The sequence below is a fragment of the Aedes aegypti genome, chromosome 2 (genome assembly GCF_002204515.2).
Source record: "Aedes aegypti strain LVP_AGWG chromosome 2, AaegL5.0 Primary Assembly, whole genome shotgun sequence".
In the NCBI taxonomy this organism is placed as follows: Eukaryota; Metazoa; Arthropoda; class Insecta; order Diptera; family Culicidae; genus Aedes; species Aedes aegypti.
The window spans coordinates 344,916,019-344,932,709 of NC_035108.1; the positions used below are offsets into that span (position 1 = coordinate 344,916,019).

Genomic DNA, 16,691 nt, shown 5'->3' on the forward strand with positions numbered 1-16,691 from the left:
AACCCCAATCCCATCTAATGGATTTGACAGCAGCCAAGATCATTTGAGTATCCGCATTGAAATGCATGTGAGTATCCAACGGTTGCTTAGAAAATGTTGGATTCAAAAAGATGGCGGCGCCTTACTGTAGTTGTTTACCCATTCCACAGAGATCATCGAATGCAGCTGTACTATAATGAGAATAAAATTATACAGTGTTTCAAATCTCCTACACAATGCTTTGCTAATTTATGGTGGGTATCGAGTAAATCAAATAAATATTTTAATTTCTTTAGTTTGTAGCTTTTTCTAAAAATCAAAAAAAAAACTTCCGGAAGCTAACGCAAAACAGGTGATTTCATTGAAATATATTAATAACTTCTAGTGAAAAATTGTGTGGGATTTATTGGGAACTTTCGTAACAACTACGTGGAAATCCACGTAGCTGTTACTTGAAACTCCGATAGAACGGATGAAGTTCATTGGTTCATGCGTTCATTCGGTGCTACCTTAGATCCACGTAAGTGCTACGTGAAAACTGCGATGGAAAAAAAACACGTATGTTTTCACGTAGCACTGACGTGTGGATTATTTTGAGTGTAGATGGGACTGACTTGCGATTCACGGCAGTTTATATCGCTTATCAAAGTGAATCCTATGACCTAACTATTCTCCCCATTAATAAATATCCCTTTGTGGAGATGCAGGGGTAAACACGGTCTCCAAAAACCAAAGGTTAAACACTAACATTCCTTCCCCTAATCTGATCTGACAAGGACGAGGCCGGTGGCGTTATTGACCCTGTTTAAATAAAGGCACTGATTTATGCACACTGAAGAAGATTATGGCCAATTTCTAGTTAATTCTTAGTGCATCTTCACGGTCAATCACGGAATAGCAACCATAGATATGTGTAGTCAGTCTAAGCTAAGCTAAGCTCTTGTTTTATTAGATACTAACGGCATATTTTTTATGACTGGTGATATAAATTATAAAAAACTCTTGTTTTTTTTAAACCATGTAAAAATTATTTGGTCGCCATTTTGTTTTTAGTCGATTTATATAATATTGCTAAAATGTGGGCTATACAATATCAGATTATAAAGAGCTTCTCCGAAAAAATCATACAAATCGATTGAGTTGTCTCCGAAAAGCTGAAAATTACAAAATGATATTTTTGGAAGTTTTCAAGACCATGACCAAGTTAGTACCGAGCACAAAAATCTTCATTATTCTAAAACCGTTGCACCAATTCGAGTGGATACGAGTAACTGACACTGAAGAAGACTGTAAGTGGTAGTCGAAATACGCGTATCTGTCAAAGATAAGCATTTAGGGGCGGAATTAGAAGGTACAAGGTACTCCATCTACTTTTCAGTTTCTCTATTGAGATTCTGCTCAGAGGATTCGAATACATTAATGAGAGTTAAAATAATTGGATGGAATCTCGAAAACATTTTTTGTTCTATACCTCTATACTCGATGCTCGCTTCAATATCGAGTTATGAAGGGTAGACTGTAATTGAAAAAGGAAACAAATTCACGGATAAGTTCCTGGACTGGAGAAATACTTAGTGGGGTCCATGAAAAATCCATGAACAATTTACTGAGATCTTTCGAAATATTCACGTTGGAATCGCTTCCAGAAACATTTTCATGCGGAAACGCTGAAATAATTCTTGGGAAGCTTTCTAAGGAAGAGTTCCATGAGGAAAGTCCTGTGAGAAATCCCTGGACAACCTTCTAAAAGAAGTCCTACAGGAAATCGTTCAAGAATTCATGGATGAATCATTTTCCGCAATGAATTGATTGTTATAGTGTATATATTTGCCGGCAAATGCTTGAAGCCCTTTATTGACAGTCTTTATAAAATCGCTGTCCATGGTGAATCATATTCCATTATACTGGAATCATTCATTGGAAGATTTCAACATTAGATTATAGGTATTTCATAACAAAGTAGTAAATTGATTTCGTAGTTTTCCAACGCTTAATCATATCACAGTAGGTCATTCAGCACTGAATTATTCTGAATCTACAAATACTTACATGCAACTGAGGCACATTGACGGCACTGCTGAGAAACACTTCCATTTTGCTGGCAAGCTCATCGTACAGCACTCCGATCTCATCCGGAGTGACGGCCGCCGGAGTGGGGAATTGAGCAACGGTTGGCAGTGCTTCCGGCTAAAATAATATGAAAATGAAATCAGTACAAATCCTACCCAGTTAGAATCGACACAATCTTACCAATTTCGGAGCAAACAGCGCATTATCCCGGTCGGTGATCGGTTGGAAGCCGGGAATATTCCGGGCAAACTCCTCATACACCGCCAGCTGACTGGGCGACACTCCTCCGACGCTCAACCGGATTCTCTCCGGCATTCGCTCGGCTTGGTACGTCAACACGCTGGCATCGCAATAGCGGCGGCCTTCCTGGCGGGCAATCTTTCGCAACTCGTAATCCGTGGCCAGCAGCTTGTCCATCTCCGGCACCACCTTCTCAATGGCAGTCTTCTGAATGAACGCCGAAACCAACTCCATGTTGTCGGCAGCCAGTTGATTGGCAGCAGCCTCGGCTACGTCCTTCTGCGCCGGACTCAGCGTGGTCATGAACGCCGTCTTGATGTTGTTCTGGATGTTCTGCATCAATTGGTCCCGGCAGGTAATCATGGCCATACCTGCAGCCAGATTGCGAGCAAGATTGTGAGATGCTGTGCGCATGCGAATCTCATCCGGATCTAGAGCGAAGTCCTTCCGAATGATCTGTTCGCAGGTTTTCGAGGCGATCTTGACACTGCGTTCAACCACCGGCGTAATCCAGTCGGTGATGGTTCGTTCCAGGGCGGTTTTGATGATCTGCTTGAGATGCGGATGGGTGTGCAGCAGGGCAATGTTGGGAGAGTACACCACGTGCTGATTGATGCAGGCAAAGTTCGAGATGTTGATGTCCGAGTAGTGGAAACGTGGCTCCGGAGGACCGGTCACGGCTAGGGAAGGATCCATAGCTGGGATGGCTGGGGATCCCGATGGGCCAGCGGAGGCAATTTCCTCGGCCACCTGAATGACCTGGATCGGTTGGAGTTCCTTGGCAGGCTTCGGCTGGGATAGTTGATACTCGATGTTCTGGGCACGTTCCGGGTCTTTTAGATAGATGGCAGGTTTCAAATCGGCAACGTCTATGTTGAGGTTCTTGCACAGCACTTCGATTTCGAACTTGAGGTTGAGCTTCAAATCCGGTTCCTGGTGCAACTCGGCCAGAATGTTCATGATTGCCATGGTCCACGGGTTGGGCGGTTTGAAAACCTTACTCTTGGAGCATGATTCGAGGACCTTCGCGACGAAGGGAACTACGAAAAGCAATTCCTGCTGGCCCTTGTTGTATGCTTCAACAAGCAGTGATTTCATGTCGATGTCCAGATGTAGGATGGGCCTGTTTCGGCCCAAGGTCATCATACCGAGCCAATGTCCCAGATTCTTCAGCAGACTTCTGTCGGAAAAGTTGGCCATTGCTTTGTCTGATCTGAGCAGCACTTTGATGTTACGGAAGGTCTCCTTCGTAACCAGTTTGTTGACCTCCGGGATCTTCAGAGCGTCCAAAAAGTTCGAATACAGGACATGGAAGTTAACTTCGATCGAAGCTCGCTTCAGGACCAGATACTGAGCCAACCAGACGTAGTAATCTTTCTGCAGGATGTCCTTGATCTCTTCGCATTTCTGCTGGAGGTTCAACTGACTGAGGTTGTTGAAAATGAAGGCCGTTTTGTCCTGGACGGCGTCCGGAGGGTTGATGATCTTTTCATCGCCTTCTTGGGTGGCCACCAATAGGGTGTCGATGTTGGTCGCATTGGCAATGGACTTGACCCGTGGCGGTTGGCTTGTGGTTCCGAGTTGGGATCCCAGGTTGACCTTGGGAGCCGCTGGAGGCGCGGCAGACGTGAGATTGCTTGTTCCCGTGGCAGAATTGGTACGATACAGCGGATTGCCGCCACCAACTCCGGATGGTCCTCCCGGAAGAAGTTGGGTGATGGACGATGGCAGTGGTCCAGGTCCAAGGGTTTTGTTCGGGGGTTCTTGCCCTTGAGCACCGTATTCGATATACTCGATCAGATGGGGTGGGAATTGATCGAAGTGAGGGATTCCATGAACGTATTCGCAGTATTTCGGGTAAAGATGCAGCTTGTTCTTGAAGCGATCCAAGGCAGTGATACCGAAGTAATACATTTTGGAGCCTTCCTGTTTCTTGAGGGCATCCAGCACACATCGCAATGCTAAGCCTAGGGCAACATACGTTGTCACGAGGTTACGTTCGACCATTCCTCCGAACAGTTGAGCAGTGATTTGCAGTTCTTTGTCCGGGTACTGTGGGAAGAATTTATACTCCTCGAAGAGGTTACGCAACATGCACTGATAGACGTCGCATTCCCGACGGATGGGAGAATCCTTGAAACGCTGTAACATATCCAGAACCTCGTCGATGGACAACGTATTATGCGGCGGATGATTGTAGATTCGCTGGAAGTAGCTATTGGCTTCATCTTCGACTTCCTTCGAGACAGCTTGGCATCCAATTTCGGCGAAAGTTGTCTGACCAGCCGTTGGCATTGTAAGCTTGTCTCCCGTAGGGGTCTGTGGCAAACGTCCGATGTTTCCGACGGGTGCAGAAGGTGGCATCGACATCAACGGGAAGGGGCTATTCGACGGTCCAGCCAAAAGCCTGGACGGCGAAGCAGGAGTCGACACCAGATTACCAAGAGCACTTCCAAAACTGAAAGCACTGTTACCGGGACCTCCTAAATTCAACCCAGCCATATTGCTTGCCAATCCGGACAGCGATTCAACCGACGGTCCTGGGAATATCTGACCTCCCAGTGCAGATGCACTGAACGGAGCTTCCAAAACACGATGGGGTCTTACAACTCCAGGTGGTGGAGGTTGTTGCTGCTGGGGAGCTTGCTGTGCTCGAGTCTTGCTAGTCAACAGAAGGTTGTATTGAGTCATGCTCATGATTATTTCGGCGACTTCCTGACTAACGTTTCCAACGCACGCTTGCAAGCAGGACAAAATAGTGCTCAGGGTTTCTGGCGGTAGTTGAGCCGACTTCGGGATCTGCTCATCGGCGAACTTTCCCATCATGATCTGAGGGAAACGACGCTGCAGAAACTTAATGATTGTCTTGACGAACGGTTCTCCATGTTCACGAATCTTGTCTGCCAGCCACTTCTCCAGCTTGAGATATTCACGACGAGATGCCAGACAAGCCAAATCGATGATGAATATAAACGATCGCACATTCAGCAGATTGGACAAGGCTTTAAGATCTTGCGCCACATCCAGAATTCGGGACAAGCGAGATTGATCGTTTTCTCCGCGCAGATACCATTCGCTCATCGAGTGCAGTATGATGTGTCTCAGCGAAGGATTGAAGCTGGTGTTGTTCCAAGCATGATGCAAAATCGTTCCCGAGTTCGGATGATTGCCGAGGAAGATCGGAATCAGCGTTGTGAACAGCTCCTGACGAGATACGGTTACGGGAGGATTGATTTGCAGCAATGCCATAAACAGAATATCCGGGCAAAGTTGTATGGGGATCTTGAAAATCTCCATCGCCTGGGCATAGAATCCGTTGTCGGCTATGTACAGCAAAACGTCCACCAGATGGAGCGACAGCCACGATGCCACTTCTTTGTTATCCGTCTCCGGTGGCGTCTTCAACAGATCAACAGAAACACTCGTGTAGATATGGTCCGCAAACGAGTACAAATCCGGGCTCTTCAAAATCATCGTAATCAACGACAATTGACCTTCCACATTTGTCCATCGTTGATACACGCACTCCACGGGGAAATTCTGTCCCAAACCACTGGACTGCATTCCCATCTTGACGATGGACAACAGCAATGCCAAACCAGGTCGATCCTTGATCAGGAAATCGGGATGGTCAAACGCCAGGCAGACATCCTTCCAGTTCAAGTTAGGAACCACCTCCTTCAAAGCTTGAACGAAAATCTCCGGCTTCCAGGTACTATTCTCCGAACTGGACCCGCCATTCTGACCGTCCTTCCCCTTCCCACCGGGATCACTTCCTTGCGGCCAGAAACTACTGGGCGTAGGCAAATTGATGCTGCTTTCCGAGAGCGACGCATGAGTCAGACACATCGACGAGATGATTTTCGCCACATCCGGCGCGGAAATCTCCCGGCCACCGACCTTCAGCAGATGATTCTTGCAATCCTCCACCGAGGCCGTGAATCCGTATCCGATCTCCATCACCAGACTACCCCAGGCCGTGTCCATGATTGACGAACGGAGCAACGACTGCGAGTTGGCTTTGACCGATTCGGCCGACAGTTCCGTATTCTCCGGGTACAGCAGCGGGGCGAGTATCAACGGAACCCGATCCCGAGGAAAGTCCCGACACAGCTGCTGTACAAACTTGCCGTAGGTCGAGTCCGATAGGCCAAACTCCTGGTGCTTGTCGTGCGAAATCAACGATAGGATGTGCTGTAGCAGTTCCGGAGAGACGTCGTTGAGACTTCCCTCCTGGGTTGGTTGAGTTGAGTCTGTGAAATAGTAAGCATATGATAGAATCTTCTTGTGCTCGGTTGTAAAGCAAAGTTCTACATACCTAAGTCGATATAAGATTGAATGAGTTCAGCAATACAACTGCGAGCGTTTTCCTCAGCGCTTCGAACAATGTCCGGATGCGACGAATGAAGAAGCGCAAGGGCAAGAGCGGCTTGCTGAATCGGCGAACAGTTGAGGGTCCTTACAATCTGGGTCACGAGATTGACCGAGGGGGTTAATGTCTGAGGGGGAAAAGCGGTGATTAACAACAAAAACTTCTAATGAAACTATCGAACAAATTTCAATGCATGTATGAGAACACTTGGTAGCAACTTAGTGTTTTAAAAATAGGAACTTTAGAGACCTCATGCCTGAAAAAATAACGATTTTATGGAGCATCCGACGAGCATCTTTAACACTTCAGTATGCTCGCTGTTGTATGTTGTACAACAAATGTGAAAAAAACTCGCTTTTCGTACACAGCGGTTTCTGGTGGTGGCCAATCGCGCAACGACCGGAAGGTTGAAAATAGTTCTGTTTTTGAGAATTACGATACACATTACTAATGACAATTCGACAAGTATTATGGATCAATGCACGAGTTCACTATTTGACGTTTGAGCGGTGCCGTGTTATTTGCGTGACCATGGCAACGAGTGAATTCGGCACCGTTCAAACGTCAAATTAGTGAACTCGTGCATTGATCCATTGCCTAGGGTTCATGAATCATGATACCTTCAAGAATTCAACCTGGAATCTCAGATACGATTATCACAGAAGGCCGAATTTTAGTTGAAAATTACAAACCTAAAGAATAATGCTTGAGTATGAAAAAAGTTCATGCCTTCATTACCTGCACTATGTGGGTAAAATGAACAGCTATTGGTGGTAAAATGAACATCATGCAAAAGACGTGAGCAAAACAAATATTTTAGGGAATTTTCATTGCATTTTCAAAAATATAACTATCAATGATTGTAACCCATTCAAAAAGAAATCGTAGGGTATCAAATTTGACATCATATCATAACGATATTCTCCTCACTGAAAAACTTCAATATCTCCAAGCTAAAAGATACGTTAGTTCTAATTTTCAAGCGTGGTTTTCTAAAATCTTAGTTTTCGATTATATTTTCACTTCAATTGATCTCCATATCAACTCGAACACTATGATTTATGCTCTAAATTTGTTTTTTCCCAGTAAATGGCACGGTGTTTTTATTTTATCACCCCTGTTAATTTTTCCACCACTTCCCCTATCAAAGAATTGTAAGAAAAACGCATTTGTGTGAACCTTTTGAGAAACGATTTAATCATGATGCATCAGTGGCGCGAGAAGTGAATAGGACAGGACAGGTCCTGGGAGGGAGGCACAGATACTACACACGAAATATGAAACAACACTTTTCCAAATTGCAAAATAGCTCCAGCTCATCAACGACAATCAAGGCAGGCTTGAGGAAAATCGCAGGTTTTCTTTTGTCGTGCACCTTCGATCTTTCCGGACAAACATGTGAAAATGGCCAAAGTTTTCTTTGCATTTTATTGTCGTTTTTAATGGAAAACTGTATAAAGATGCTTATTTAAACACTTTATATTCAATCAAATTGAAAGGTGCTATCGTGGCATTGCTTTTGGATGTACAGCAATTGATTTTCAACCGATTGATATCAACTTTGATAAAATGCAAAAATATGATTTGATAAATTACAACATTTTACCATGTTTGTCCACTCTTTAAGATCTGGGCTCACAGTGACTGTTCGTGACAGTCAATTCTCGGCTCACCTTGATGTACAGAAATTTTGTATCGGTTTCTCCCTCCCAGGGTAGGACATGTCCTACTCACAAACACAACTTGGTTCAGCATTTTCTGGAAGTACCTATTTCTTGACGTCAAGATATACCTAAATAATCGTTTGAACAATTCTCGCGCAACGTTTCTAAAGGACCTATCTAACATTGATAGTCTCTCTTTATTACTTTCTCTTTAATCAATATGTTGGGGATCGTCATCGTTGGTGCAATAAACCAATTATTGAAAGCAGCTTTGGTGACAGCAGCTTCAATGCTGTAATTCAATTATTTATATTATAATATTTTACAACTTAATATTATACAGTGCTGTTCTGAATAATAGCAGCGCATGTCGATTTTCATACAAAATGCTCAACTTTGACATGCTGTAGTTTTGTTCCCTTTAAAGCAATCGAGTTGAAATTTTCTCCACAGAACTACAAATATGCCCAATTTTGTAAACACAAAATTTCAAAATTTTCTAAGCCCCTGCCGGAAAGTGAGATACTAGGTGAAATTGTTCGAAAAAATAGCAGTTTTAAAAATTTGAATTTCGGCTTGACATTATAGTTTTAAATTGTATATCACTTACCATTGGAACAATCTTCTCCTACTTATCAAACCTGCACCTAAACCGAAAATGTTTAAAATATTTGTAGAAGAAAAATTTTAAAATGAAAAACTGCTATTTTTTCGGAAAATTTCACCTAGTGTCTCACTTTTCGGCAGGGACTCAGAAAAAACTGAAATTTTGTAGTTACAAAATTGATCATATTTGTAGTTCTGTGGAGAAAATTTCAGCTCGATTGCTTTAAAGGGAACAAAACTACAGCATGTCAAAGTTGAGCATTTTGTATGAAAATCGACATGCGCTGCTATTATTCAGAACAGCACTGTACATACATTTTGGTATACACTAAAACGACCCAAAATGCGACCTCCCAACACTTTGAGTTCACTTTTCACTTCTCCTATTTCTACCAGTCAGTGTTGCCAGTTTCACTTATAATTCCACCACAACACAATAAATGAGTCACATTAACCTCTTCTGTTGCGTTTTTTTTTATATATGAAACACTAGTCAAGGAAATTGTCTTTCGATCTAAAGTGAAAAACTTCCCAAAATCTTTAGTATTCCACTGTTATAATCGAAAGAGAGCGAGAGAGGAGAGAATCGCTCATATGTACATAGGCCCTTTAGTAATGTTCAGCGAGAATTTATGGTTTAACCCAAGACCGGTAGCATCGTATAATGAACATACGCCATAACCGGTTGAATGAATTGCTTGCTTTTCCCATAGTAATTCCCATATAAACTTTAAAGGGCTTGTGCAGTCTCAATTTTCATCCGAATGAGCTCAAATTTTGGGAGGACACTCAGAATTTGATCTAGAATCGAATGAGCGGTGTGGATCAAAAAGGTTTTTTTGAACCACTCTAATACGCATCTTAAACAATTCTCGCTTGTTATACACATCACGAGCATAGTGATGCTGGCGATGATCGATGATGCTCTTGATTTTTCAAGGAGAATCTTGAAGATCTGTTGAGTAATTTCTACAGAACTCCCGAAGCACACTCTCTAGAAGTTCTTGACTAAATTGTCGTAAACATTTCTGCAAAATATTCTTTTATCAATTCCTAAAAAATATTCAATCATATTTCCCATGATTCAAAACAAAAGAACAAATTTTGAAGAATCTCCGAAAGAATTCTCCTCAGAAACACTAAAAATGCTTGCAGAATTGTTTAGGAAATCAAACGAAATATTCAAAAGAGTTTCTGCTCATTGAACCATTTACCTAGAATCTCCAGCTTCTTTCAAAATAAGCTTCGAAGACATCCAGTTTGCGCCAATGCTATGAGTCGCAAGTCAAGTTGAGTTGAATTCAATTTTCATCGTATCCTTTCAATGATATTTCAGTTGCACTGATGATACAGAAGCTTTCTCGGTCTTGTGTTAATGATTACCATGGATACAGTCACTTTCAAATTGCAGTCCATAAAGGATTCCATAAATTATATTTTTATTGTTACTTCCTTGGACATGATTTTGCCAACGTTTGTCGCATCCATGGTTATGAATATTGACGCGCCTTTGATAACCTTATTTCCTGCATTTGAATGACAATTAGTTATTTTCGAGTTCCTCAGGATACCACAAATTTACTATTAAATGACCAATCTGTTCTAAGCTAATGGAACGCTTTTTTCTCAACTATTATGTTCAATATCTACTTTTCGAGATTTGGAACGTGTTAGTATTTACCGAATTTATAGTCGGTTTTTCCGGTCATCAATTCCGAGTGACCCCATACAGCGCATTTTAAACGGTCCAAAACTCTTCATTTATAATGTTGAATATTTACAAATTATAACATAGCAAATAAATGAAGATAACTTGGCATATCCCGAATGAATAGCCCTTTTTTACCCGACCTAATCCAGTGACCCATCGGAATAACTCCGGCCACAGGAACATTCTTCTTCCGAGTTCTTATGGCCACTTTAAAGAACTAGATAAGTGTGTACTAGAATGAGGACGTAAGTTGCATGATCGATTTCTCTTCATCGATCCTCTCTTCTGTGAATAAAGGTGACAAGATGCAAGTTTGTTAGATCTTTTTCTTCCCAGGATGCAAGACTGCATCGTTGCCAAGCGTCCTGAAGTGAAAAACTGCTAAAAAATTCGCACCTTGAAGAGAGAAGAGTTGATCAACGAAGAGAAATCGAGCATGCGACTTACGTCCTTATTCTAGCACACGCTTATTCAATACGAATTCTTCAATTCGCTGAGTGCTGAGAATTTTAGTATTTTTGCTCTTACCCAGGCCTATACGAGCTATTAATCAATTGAATCTCTAGACACCTAATATGCTATAGAAATTTGAGCAGTAATGATCGTATTTGCAGATTTTAAACTTGAAAAAGAATTTTAAAGGACCCATGGAGATGTTATTTGAGAAATTACTCGAAAATTGTTTGGGAGAACGGCAAGAGTATTTGTGGATGTTGAAGGAAATGGTAGAAAAGTTTCTGAAGGAACTTAATGCGTAATACTGGACAAACATTAGAACACTACAAACACTAACACTAATCTTTCTGAAAGTGGTGTTAGTTTGCGTGGGCATGCTAAAATGGGCTCAACAGCAACGTTTCCGAAAAGAGACGCCCAAGACCTCTTGAGGGAATTTCAAATGTTTGTCCAGAATTCTGGGTCGATTTCGGAGAAATTCCTCCCGGAAGTTCTCACTAGATTTCCTGGAGAGAAATGTTGGACCAATGTCAGAGACAAACCGTGCATCAATTCATGGAGGAACCCATATGCATAAGGCTAAACGAAATCTGCAAAAATACTGGGACAGTATCTGAGAAAATCAGAGTAATCCCTGTGAAAAAAATTAGAGGTAGTTAATTTTAGATTCCCAGGAGAAAACACTTCTTGAAAAATCTCTGCATAACTCCTAACAGAATTTGTGGGAAGTCTCTAGAGAAATTTCTCGGATAGCCCCTAAAAGTGTTCTAGAAAAAAATATCAGAAAAATTCCTGAAGCTTTTCATCGAGAAATCGGAGAATTTTCTGTAGCAAAATCGCGGAGGTCTCTTTGAAACCTCTAAGATTTTGCTCCGGGATTCAGGAGATAAAAAGAAATATGCAGTGACTTTAGGGACCATTTCGATTAAAGAAATATAATTAACCTTCCAATGAAAACAGTGACTGTTTAGAAACTTACTTCGAGTGAATAAGTCTGTAAAAAAGAGACCTGCTACTAGCCCTGCTAATCCTTCACTTGCACAACGTGTTGAGGTTATGTGCAGCTCGGGAGAGCGAAAAAGAAAAACAAGAACAAAAGAGTGCACCCATACATGTCTGTTGGCAAAATTTCTAACAAACCCATTAGAAAACCGAAGTTCCTTACCCTTTGTTGCGGTAGCGGATTGTCCACGGCAAAGCAAACGTTCCCGACCAGCTGCGGCTTGGACAGCAGTCCCAGCAATTCCGAGGACAGCAATCGGGCCTGCAGTGACAGTAATGGTCCGCTACTGGAGAAGTAATTGTTGGTGCTGTTGCTGGTACTGCTACTGGTGCTGTTGCTCCTGGAATGGCCCGGGGTCACAGCGGCGTCTCCGGACGATCTTCCAGCCGAGCAGGAGAAATCAACCGCAGAGAACAGGCAGCGCAGCAAATGACGATCAGCTTCCAATCCAAAATCTTTCACAAACTGTTTGTTGGCAGGAATCGAATCGCGTTCAACCGGAAAAAAAATCAGCGCCAAGAAAAAAAGAATGAAACAAAAAAGAAATTTTTAGTTGGCTGCGGATTCGCGAACCGTTTTTTCCACGCACAAATTCGCACTTTTCCTACAATCACCAATGTTCACTTCTGGTCGCCAGCGAAGGATTTTCCATGATGCACACGGTTCGAGGACGAATTTTTCTCGCTTTTTTACGGCCAGCAAATGCGACCGCGGACCGTGAAGAGTATCGCTTGCTTCTCCTTTACTTCCGATCAAACATGGCCGAATGAATCGCGAGTCGGGACAGTGCAGATGATGAGCGAGAGAGCACGGCTTGCGTCTTGTCCATGCAACTCACCAACACCACTGAACGTGTTCCAGTGAGTTTGACAGATTCAACAGTCAACAAAAATGATTTCATTTATTTTTTTTGCGAGGGACGTTAGCACCAGCTATGTACTGTCATCAATCAATGGATTCCAGTAAAAAAAAACAATAAACATAACATGACACCGTAAAAAATATAGATCTCCCGTTACATAATTTCTGAAGGACCAATAATCAAATTGTAAACACATCGGGTGTTGATACCACTCGATAGCATCTCCCAACACCCACAAAGGGGGACGGACCTGGTGTACTGGTTAGAACACTCGCCTCTCACGCCGAGGACCTGGGATCGAATCCCATCCCCGACATAGTCACTTATGACGTAAAAAAAGTTATAGTGACGACTTCCTTCGGAAGATGAACTAGCCCAGGGCTAAAAATCTCGTTAATAAAGTCAAACCAAACCAACACCCACAAACTATGCAAATATTGTCAACATAATCTCATAAAACTTACTATTATAAACTCGATTTTCAAACCGTTCAATAACCCCTTTTTTATAATAATCCATAGGCTCCCTTATTGTATCTTCAGATAAGAAAGAAAACGACTTGTTCGTTTAACGTGTGAACAGAAAGTGAAAAATTTATTTAAACCAAAGTCATGGCTTACTTATATCTAACACTCCTCCTTAAGCTAGGACTCCTATGGCTTCACGATTCTTTTCAAGCTTCATGCGTGGTAATGGTTTCGTGAGGCCATCGGCGAGTTGATTGTCCGATTCAATGTATTTGATATTTATTATTCTTCGTTCCAGCGCATCCCGTATGTAATGGTGACGGATGTCGATGTGCTTGGTCCGAGGGTTGTAGCCACCGTTCTTAGCAATCGCAATGGTGCTCTGGTTGTCGCAGTTGATGGATATTGGACCCGTCGCTCCGAATTGTGCAGTGAGTCCTTGCCACCACGATGCTTCTTGAACAGTAGCAGACAGTGCCATATACTCTGCTTCGCAGGTCGATAAGGCAATCGTCGGTTGGCGCTTGCAGCACCACGAGATAGCTGCCCCTTGCAGCGTGAAAACATAGCCGGTGGTGGATTTTCTGTCGTCCACGTCGGCCGCCCAGTCTGCATCACTGTAACCATTGATGTTGTTGTCGCCATCCTTGCGGTACACCAACTTCATCGATGCTGTTCCGCGCAAGTAGCGAAACAGGGTTTTCACAGCACCCCAGTGCTGCATTCCGGGATTGGAATTGTACCGACTCAACTGATTCACGGCATACAGAATGTCTGGCCGAGTACATTGAGCGAGGTACATCAGGCTTCCAACTGCTTCCTGGTACGGAATGTTGGTCATCTGCTTCGCTTCTTGATCCGTCTTGGGAGACATGTCCTTCGTGAGCTTGTCGGTCATCGGCACCTTCGCTGGTTTACAGTTCGCCATGTTGAACTTTGCCAGCATCGCTTCTACGTACGCTTCCTGATCAAGCGCTATGGTTCTATCCGTCCGTGTGATTCGGATTCCAAGACAGTTCTTTGCCGCACCAAGATCCTTCATCCGGAAATGACCACTCAGGAACGCCTTCGTTTGCTCAATCCATCCGCTGTCATTGGAGAATATCATAACGTCATCCACGTAGACTGCCACGAATATCATGCTGCTACCCTCGATGCGGTAGTACACGCAGGGATCGTACTTCGCTTGATTCAGCCCGAACTGCTTCAGCATGTGGTCCAGCTTCTGGTTCCAGACTCGACTGGACTGCTTCAGCCCGTATAGCGCCTTGTTGAGGCGACACACCAGGGATGGATTCCGCCGATCGACGAACAGCGGAGGCTGCTCCATGAAGATTTCTTCCGTCAGTTCACCTTGGAGAAAAGCGGTGACAGCATCCATCTGTTGAACCTCCATATTGTGTTTCGCCGCCATGGCGAACAGATATCGCAGCGAACTGTGACGGACTACCGGGGAGTAAGTTTCGTCATAATCTACCCCCTTTCGTTGCGAAAACCCTTTGATCACAAGTCGCGCCTTGTGTCGATCAAGGTTTCCATTGGCATCCAGCTTCGTTTTGTAGACCCATTTGCAACGGATCGCCTTCCTATCCTCAGGAAGTTCCGTCAAGGTCCACGTTTCGTTCGCCATATGAGCGTCAAACTCCTCCTGCATGGCAACCTTCCATTTGTCCGAATCATCTCGACTCATTGCTTGTTGATGCGTGGTCGGGTCGTCAGAAATCGTGGCTTGTTCGTCACTCTGCTGCTGAGAGGCCACACCAGTGAATTGGCTCGAGCGCTCAGGACCCAGGGATGAACCGCTTGCTTCACCGCTCGCCACATCGGAATTCAATGGGTTGTTGTCATCGATTGCAGGAATCTGGGAAAAACGAGAACAGGGCAAGCCTTTGCTCGAAATAGCAAAATCTCTATACTTGCCTGGAAGTTTGTGCTCCCGACCACTGCGCCTCAACACCTGTGACGGAGGTGGATTTGAAGTTTGTCGTGGGGGGAGCACGGTGATGTCAGTCACGGTATCTGTGGAAGAACTACTGATGTTGCTTGCTGCTTCTTCGAATTCTTCTTCGTCCCAATCGCTTTCATCGACTTTAACTGAACCAGTTGCACCATCCGCGGGAGTCGGATGCCCGCCGGTAGCTTCTTCTGGGTTGGGAAACGATACCGCCTCTTCTACGTCTAGCTTGATAATCAGTGGTTTGCTGCTTTTGATTGTCGCCGCCGGTGTACCGGCGTCGCTCTCATTGATGAACGTTACATCTCGACTTCTTGATATAGTCTTCGTTGCCGGGTCGTATACACGATAGCCTTTCGTGTCTTCATCGAATCCAACCAGACGACATTCATGGGCCTTCGCATCCCACTTACGCCGCTTCGGTTTCGGGACATGAACCATCACCTTTGCTCCATAGATCCGAATGTTGGACAAATCCGGCTTCTTTCCGCTCCAGCATTCTTCGGGTGTCATCCCATGACCGCGAGTCGGTGATCGATTGATGAGGTACACCGCCGTCGAAACCGCTTCTGCCCAAAACGATTTTTGCAAGTTTGCTTCAAATAGCATGCACCTAGCACGCTCGACGATTGTCCGGTTTGCCCTCTCAGCCATACCGTTCTGCTGCGGGGTGTAGTCATTTGTTCGCTGATGCCGGATACCAAACTTTTCCAAATAGCTCTGGAATTTCCTGTTGGTATACTCCAGCCCGTTGTCGGTTCGGATGGTTTTGATTTTCGAACCGGTCTGCCGCTCAGCCATCACGTGGAAAGCTTGAAACACCCTCAAAACTTCACCTTCGCATTTCGTTCGTAGGAAGTATACGAACATGCGGCGTGATTTGTCGTCCACAAACAGGATGTAGTATCTGCTACCCCCTAGCGACGGTACCTCCATCGGACCGCAAATATCCGAGTGAACGACCTCCAACAATTCCTTTGCTCGGGAACCCTTTTTGCCAAATGGTAATCGGGACTGTTTCCCTTTGGCGCACACGCTGCAATCACTAATGCTACTTGAATTGAAATTCATGCCACTCACCATACCGCTCGCTAGCTTTTTCAGATTCGCCTCGCTGAGGTGGCCCATTCGCCGATGCCAAACGTCCATGGAATCATCCGTCGGACAAGCCAACGCCTTGCCGGCTCCGCTGCGCTCGTGCTGTTCCAGCTTGAATAGTCCATTTTCGTGGCATCCAGTAGCCACTAGGTCGCCGGTCGAATTCATCACCTTGCAGCCAGCGTTGTCGAACATCATCGAGTAACCTT

General features: G+C 44.1%; 1 protein-coding gene across 1 annotated transcript in view; it reads right to left on the reverse strand.

The window, feature by feature from the left end:
- Positions 1–16,691, reverse strand: part of LOC5569047 (CCR4-NOT transcription complex subunit 1) — a 49,141-nt gene that overhangs the window by 20,883 nt on the left and 11,567 nt on the right. The window contains exons 2-5 of the mRNA XM_021846157.1: positions 12,264–12,566; positions 6,608–6,788; positions 2,230–6,542; positions 2,029–2,166 (exon numbers count right to left, since the gene is read on the reverse strand). Coding sequence (XP_021701849.1) covers positions 2,029–2,166; positions 2,230–6,542; positions 6,608–6,788; positions 12,264–12,566 — 4,935 coding nt within the window. The remainder of the gene's footprint in view (positions 1–2,028; positions 2,167–2,229; positions 6,543–6,607; positions 6,789–12,263; positions 12,567–16,691) is intronic.